The sequence below is a fragment of the Dermochelys coriacea genome, chromosome 9 (assembly GCF_009764565.3).
Source record: "Dermochelys coriacea isolate rDerCor1 chromosome 9, rDerCor1.pri.v4, whole genome shotgun sequence".
NCBI lineage: Eukaryota > Metazoa > Chordata > Testudines > Dermochelyidae > Dermochelys > Dermochelys coriacea.
In genome coordinates, this window is record NC_050076.1 from 27,233,866 (window position 1) to 27,241,680 (window position 7,815).

The window sequence follows — 7,815 nt, forward strand, 5'->3', positions numbered from 1 at the left end:
ATGCACTGGTTTAACTAAACCAAGGCAAGTTTATGTGTGGACAGAGCTTTAGGGCCTAGTCCTGTGGGTTACTTATTGCATTTGTAACAGCTAAATGCATTCAACTCCCATGGAAAGAGATGATTTGGGGGAAAGTCGGAGGAAGAGAGTTGAAAGCACTCAGCAGCTTGCAGGAGCCACTCAGCATCTCAGAACAAACCCATCTTTTGCAAGACATGTGAAAGCACAGACTAAATCAAAGTCTCATGAGAAGTTGTACAGGTGTTGTGCTTAGACTTTATTGCTGGACTAGTCAGGAGGAGAAGTGCAAAAACCGTTATTTAAAACAAGTGTCTTTCCTAACTGATGCTAATAACTTTTTTATATTAAAACAAGTGACATCTATGCCTGAACCTAACATTTGAGTGTTTTCCTTCTATGAAAGCCCCTTTTAAAATGGATAAATACCTATTTTAAAATGTAACATTTAACCACATTATTGGATATTTTGCATATAAACACTTGTCCTTTGGTCTGAGCATGTTTTATGTCAAGTTCCAGGCTCAAGTGAATAATGGCTGCTTAGTTTTAAGTATTGTGATTTTAAAACAAAACAAAACAAAACAAAAACAGGAAACTTTGATCATGTAAATGCAAGCAGTCTTATCTGTATCAAGGCTAGCATGCAGTGCTGCCATAGTTTATATGATGGATCTTTTTCCTCACTGATAAGGTGATTTGAGATTATGCAGATTTGTTACAAAATCAATGGGTCTCAACATTGATGTTTTATGTACAAAACAAACTAGTGTAGAGGTTTTATGCACATTATTCATTTCAAATCAAAACCTGTTTGGATTAGAGTGCAAATATTGTAAGATAATGCAGTGAACACTTAGTATACAGTTTACAGTGGCTATGCTAAAAATATGTATTTTACTTTTGTTTTAACGAACTCTTTCAAATATGGCAAACACATCTGTCTGTAAAAACATTCATAGAATGGGAATGGGAAGGAAGGATCAATGATACATACTAGAAAACTTACTGGAGGGGGGGAAAAGCTCCTGCCCTGGCTGGAGCTGGATTAGATTCCATCTCTAATAGCTATGCTCCTTGTTATTGGTCTCATTCAGCTGTAGAAGCCAATTTTCTTTTGATGATATTGAAAAAGCTATGACATCAGCAGACTAAAGTGGAATGCAGATTACTATCTCACCTGCAGGGGAGCATCAACTTCAGCTAGAGTTTGCTATGAATGAGGACTGTACAGTCTTCAAGTTATTTTTCCCCACAGTGTGCTTTGCAGAAAACAATTGTGAAAAAATTTCCTTCTTACGAGACTTTCCTCTTCTCTTTACCTGTCTACCGCAGATTCTCAGAGTGTGTTTTTGTGGCAGCAGGTAAAATGGGTTATCTATAAACAGAAATGATTATCTACCTCTCAAGCTTATTGCAAGGCTTAATTCATGCTTCTAAATAAGTTGAAATTCTTAGATGAAATTTACTTTGTAACTTTTCTGCAAAAGAAACTTGTTTAAGAACACCATGTGAATGAATAAAGCACGGAGTTTTTGCTCAGAGATCAAAAACCACCCTTTCTCCCCCAAATTACATTCTATGGGAGATGCTGATGGAGGCTGGGTGAAAATAGTTTCATGGTCCTGCTGAATTTCAAACCAAGTAGCTCAGTTCAATGCACAGGGTTGGGCATGGTTGGGCAATTTCCCAACCAATTATTAAGTATTACTCTAATACTTAACAGGGCATTGAGGGTGAGATCCTGTGCCGGTGTAAACTAACATTTACACCCATTGAAAATCTGGTCTGAAATATTCAAATGTGTCAAACAGGAGACAAAGGCAGAGATCTCAGACAATATTGTCCAAATGTACTTCATATTCAATACATTTCAGTTTTCATGCTGAGTTATTCAGTTTACAGGATTGTACTGTGTACTGAGAAATGCAGAAGTCATGAAGCTGTAGGAACGTACATATTAAAAGCAAAACACTGAACAGGTTTTTGAACTTTACATGCTGCATGTTTTATTATCAGACAGTTATGAAACAAATTTTAAAAATACACAAACTATATCAGATGACAAAATAAAACAAACTTTGAGCCATACCTTGACATTCTTACTTACTGGAGCGTCACCCGAGGAATACTACAATAAGGATTTAGCTCGTCTTGCATAACAACTCTTAGAGCCCCAGTGCTTTATAGGTCCACAACTATCAACAGCGAGATGCCATATCCTAAACCAGGCCATTTGGTTCCCAACAGAAACCATCTTTTTATGTACAGTACTTCATCATCCTGTGGAATGCATTAAAGTGAAATCTGGCTTGAGATTTGGACTTCTCTAGCCCAAGTCAGGTAACCGATAATACCTGGGCTCCAAAAGCAAGATTCACCATTTTTCAGTTATTCAACAAACACAAAACACCCTCCCACACACACACATATGATAATTTATTATAAAACTATTGAGCCCATCCTGGGATGCATCACTCCTCCCACAGTTCAACCAAGAATTGAAAGTGGCTCTGCCACTTACTTTTAAAGGTGAATGGTCTCCAGCCATACAGAAACCATGTGAAACAAGAACAAAGAGAGGGCCATGGGGTGAATGTTGAGTGCGGGGTCTAGTTCTGCTACACATGTCACAGGTGCGTAAGGTCAGCACTCTGTCAGTATGTGGAATGTGTCTGCCAGGACAGCTGAAAGGCTAGTCACTAAAGTCCTGGGACCAACACAGCTACAATACCACTGCACATATTTTCTCTGCCCTCTGACAGACACCATCAAGACATTAGATTTCCATTAAGTTAAAAACAGAGAAGTGCATAAATATTATATTCTTCTATCATATAGCAATACTTAGTCCAGTCCAGTGACCCTTATTAATATAACCAGCTATTGAAGCCAGTGAGAGTTTTGCCTAAACAAAGATAGTAAGATAAGGTCTATGATGCAGTTGCTTAGTAATGGATTCATTTTGTATGTACTAACCAGCCCTAAATAAAGCTCGCTACATAAAACCTTGATATACAGCAGTAAAAGCTGTCCCATAAACCAGGGTCCTTTTTTCCCTCAGGGTGTTTCTGTGTCCAAGTGCTTTGTCATTGCTTCATTTGCTGTGGGTGAAAACCTTTTTAAGAGTTGTCTTACTTTAGTCATCAGCATCTCCCTGAAGTAATCACCCATAAGGAAATAAAACACAGGGTTAATTACACTATTTAAAAATGCAATAGGCCTTGTGATAATATAAATGGTGTTGATGATGTTCTGCATACACAGGGATAACTTCCAGGATTCCATTCGGGAAGCAATCCTCATATTGCGCATTATGTGATATGGAGTAAAGAATAGTGAAAAGATAACCAGTGCTATGATGACTAAAGAAAGAGGTTTCTCAAGCGGCTGAGCAGCTGTGAGCTGCTCACGTTTCTTAAGAAAGATAACCATCTTCATGTAAAAGAAGCACATAACACACAGAGGTATTACAAACCCCAGAAGAGTCAGGCACATGCTATAGACCAGGTTTTTTGTTGGATCACCAGCACTTGCATAATCTGTACATTGGTTACCACTGGTAGTATTTCTAGTTTCTATGAAGGTGATTATTGGCACCAGTTCAAGTATAACAAGGATCCATATGGCAACAGAGAAAACAACAGCTATCTTCCTCTTCTGTAGAAAATGTTCTCTGAAAGGATATTGAATGAGCATATAACGATCAATGCTAATAAAAGTAAGAAAAAGGATGCTTGTGTATAGGTTTACATGCAGCATGTACCTGTTGCTGTGGCACAAAATGTTCCCATATGTCCATTTTCCTTTGGAGTAGCTTGTCACCAACATTGGAAGTGTGCATAAAAATACAAAGTCTGATAATGATAAGTTAAATAAGTAAATATTGCCACTTTTCCAAACTTTCAGGCAGAATATGTAGCCAAAGACAACAATGCTGTTTCCGATGATGCCAAAAATGAACTCAATGGTATACATGGTAGAAAGGTAATACTTTTGCAGGGTGTTATCCATCTCCAGGCAGTCACCTGTCTTATTCACATCCTGGGAAGTTAAAAAAGTAAAATCAATAATAAGAATACAATGACAATTACAGTGCTATTTTATTTTTTGATATCACAATGAATATTTCCAGTTCTGCAAAAAATGTGTCTTATAAACACTTGAAACAAAAAAGTTTAAGGTCTTGGTATCAAAGAGATGTAAAAACACAATGATAAAAACATACAGATGAAATCCAGAGAGAATTCTGCCTCAGTAGGAAATTGAGTAAGGACTTTGGGATTTTGTATAATAACATTTATTTTCCTAAAAAGAAAAGGAGTACTTGTGGCACCTTAGAGACTAACAAATTTATTAGAGCATAAGCTTTCGTGAGCTACAGCTCACTTCATCGGATGCATTTGGTGGAAAAAACAGAGGAGAGATTTATATACACACACACAGAGAACATGAAACAATGGGTTTATCATACACACTGTAAGGAGAGTGATCACTTAAGATAAGCCATCACCAACAGCAGGGGGGGGAAGGAGGAAAACCTTTCATGGTGACAAGCAGGTAGGCTAATTCCAGCAGTTAACAAGAATATCAGAGGAACAGTGGGGGGTGGGGTGGGAGGGAGAAATACCATGGGGTAACATTGTCATTACACAAAGTAAAACTATTTCCCCATGGTATTTCTCCCTCCCACCCCACCCCCCACTGTTCCTCTGATATTCTTGTTAACTGCTGGAATTAGCCTACCTGCTTGTCACCATGAAAGGTTTTCCTCCTCCCCCCCCCTGCTGTTGGTGATGGCTTATCTTAAGTGATCACTCTCCTTACAGTGTGTATGATAAACCCATTGTTTCATGTTCTCTGTGTGTGTGTATATAAATCTCTCCTCTGTTTTTTCCACCAAATGCATCCGATGAAGTGAGCTGTAGCTCACGAAAGCTTATGCTCTAATAAATTTGTTAGTCTCTAAGGTGCCACAAGTACTCCTTTTCTTTTTGCGAATACAGACTAACACGGCTGCTACTCTGAAACCTGTGATTTATTTTCCTGGGAGTCTTCCAGAAGATAGAGCACAAAAGTGATTTTGATTCTTAGTGTCCATTATGCAACAAGTGTAAACTAAAAGCATTATGTTATACTTACACAGCACTGGGCTGGAGGAAGTGCAATCAGAGGGGGAAGAGAAAAAATACAAACAAGTAAAATCTGTCTCACAACAGCATTTTTTGGAAATCATCTGCTTTTGTGCCTGTAGCTTTACTCCCACATTTTATTCACTGCTTACTAAGACAGAAATCCCATCATTTCCAATGGGACCTTTGCCCAAGTAAGGAATGAAGTAGTAGTACAGGATTGAGCCACTGGTATAACTATGCTCTGAAGAAGTTTCTATTAGTCATGGTGGTTTAAAAAAAAAAAGCAACAAACTTGTTTGTTAACCAATAGGAATATTGGCTATTTATAGATTCACAATAATAAACTAATGATAATCTTGTTTGTCAGAATTACATGGAAACAGTTTTTTAGAAGAAATATGTAGCTACAGTGTGTACTGCAGTTTACATGCATGTGTCTCAGGAATTCAGAGGCAATATTGAAGAAATGGAGATCTCAGGACTTGCAGTTTCATAGACCATAACATTATTTGTCTATTTTTCACAATACAAGCCAATGCTCAACAAATTAAATCCAAAATTCACAAATGTTGGCAGAGTCAGGGCCAGATCCAAATCCCACTGAAGTCAATGAAAAGACATTAGCTAAATTCAAGTTCAGAATAAAATTAGTGAAATTTCAGTGGTGTAATCTGTAAACTTTCATCAGTTCACAATTTTTGTAGCGAACATTTTACAAGTAAACCCCAGAGATCTATTCAGCTCTCTGTATGGCGTATTATTATAATTAATTATTTGTATGACAGAGTGCCCAGAGTCCCATTCTGTCGAGTGTGGTGAAGTTAAGAGACAGTCCCTGTCCTGGAGAACTTTCAGCCTAGTTTGTTTTCTGTATTTTAGCCAACATGTAACTATTCGATTGCTGCATGCTAAGGAAAATGCTTTATTAAGGGAATATAAGCACACAATTTTGCTTATTCACTCACTTTGCAAAGCTGTAAAAATACATTGTTCAGCACCCCTTTTTAGTGTAGGCCTATCTATAAATAATTACGTTTACAATTTTAATTCCCTGATAACATAATAACTCTAAAAAGACAAATTACCCAGGCTAATTGAGAATAACATCCATAGTTTATTACACCTTCTATTTGGTTATTTAAAATTGTTTATTATTCTCCTTTTAGATTTCAGAATAAAATATATCATGGTGGGCTAAATAGCCCTTGTTAAAATTCCAGAGAGGACTGGGATACTATGTCTCTGAAGCAGTTCACCCACCTCTCCCCAACAAAATGCAAATTAGCCCTTGGGCTCAAAAAATTGCTTTGCCTTTAAATGCAGTAGATTGCACCCAATATCAACTGGGGGGGGGAACAAATCTAGGGGAAGGATGCTTCTATATTCTCCAAATGACACAAGTTGACTATTGTGCGGTATCTTCAATGTACTCCATATATTTTTCAGGAACAAGAATAAACATTTCTACTACAGTGTACTTAGTGAAAGTTTGTTTGCCAAGCAGTTTTGCCTTCTTCATAGGTTACAGTTATGAGAAATTCTTTCTGTTTAAATGGGGAAGTACATTAACAGATTCTCTAGTTTTTCACCCTTCTCTCTCCCTGCATGTCAACAAACACACACATCTAGTTTGTGGGGCTTATTACAGGCTAAGGAGGGAATTTTTGAAGGAGCCCATTATTAAAATATTGGCAGCACATCACTGACAACATATGGTGGGAAAATGAAACATTAGAAAAATAGAAATTAGATTACAATTTAAGTTCAATGAAGTTTCAATTAACACTTCCTAAGAAGGGAAATTACATTGTCTCAAAATCTGCTATATACATGGTCCTTAAGATAGTTACATGCTCTTTCTCTGACATTCCTATTTTAAATGTTTTGTATATTTATTGTTTATATTGTCTAAAATATATAAAATCCATCACTGAATTATACGGGTAGCTGATAGCAAGATACTGTATTGTAGCAAGAAAAACAAACAAAACTTATTTTAAAGCTATGAGAGAAAGTAGTTATATGAAACAAAAATGTATACACAGATATCATGTACTAATAGATTCTTGTAAAAATATTGATAGAATCACTGCAAGTTATTGACTTAGATTAAAGCAACCCCAGATACTGCTTTTAGCTAGCCATTGCAATTCAAACAATTAGGAACAAACTCAAACCTTTTGTTTAAAAATAAAAAAGTTTAAGCAACCAGATCACTGCATACTACATAAGCATTCACATTCTGAATGAAAAAAAAAAGTTAAAATATTGAAAGCCCCATTGTTCCATGGAAATTCTGTAAACAGACTCACTGATCACCTTCAGAGCAATATTCAGGATACAGGTAACACAAAGGCAGAATGCGGTGCACTCTTCATTTAGTTGTTTTTATACGGTTAGCCACATCTTTAAATTTTGTTAATGAAGGGATAAAATTTTAACATTTTGTCATAAGCTTTAAAGAGTACAACACTGTAACAGTTTAATATGAAAGTCTAACTCACTAAAGATTACAACTTACCATTTTGTGGAATGAGTACTGTCTTAGTAGACACTCCTTCAACCATGACCGGATGAAAGCTTCTGGTTTACTGGAGTGCAACTAAACACAGTTGTCTCAGCTTATTTTGCATATCAGTCATGCAAAGGTGGTTAATTATTC

The 7,815-nt window shown here is 36.7% G+C and overlaps 1 protein-coding gene across 1 annotated transcript; it reads right to left on the reverse strand.

Annotated features, from left to right (window-relative positions):
- Positions 1 to 2,001: 2,001 nt before the first annotated feature.
- On the reverse strand, positions 2,002 to 7,815 carry SUCNR1 (succinate receptor 1). The gene is made up of 2 exons (XM_038416320.2): positions 7,675 to 7,815; positions 2,002 to 4,062 (listed from the first exon to the last, which is right to left on the reverse strand). Exons 1-2 carry the CDS (start codon positions 7,675 to 7,677, stop codon positions 3,079 to 3,081), a joined length of 987 nt encoding a protein of 328 aa, XP_038272248.1. The 5' UTR covers positions 7,678 to 7,815; the 3' UTR covers positions 2,002 to 3,078.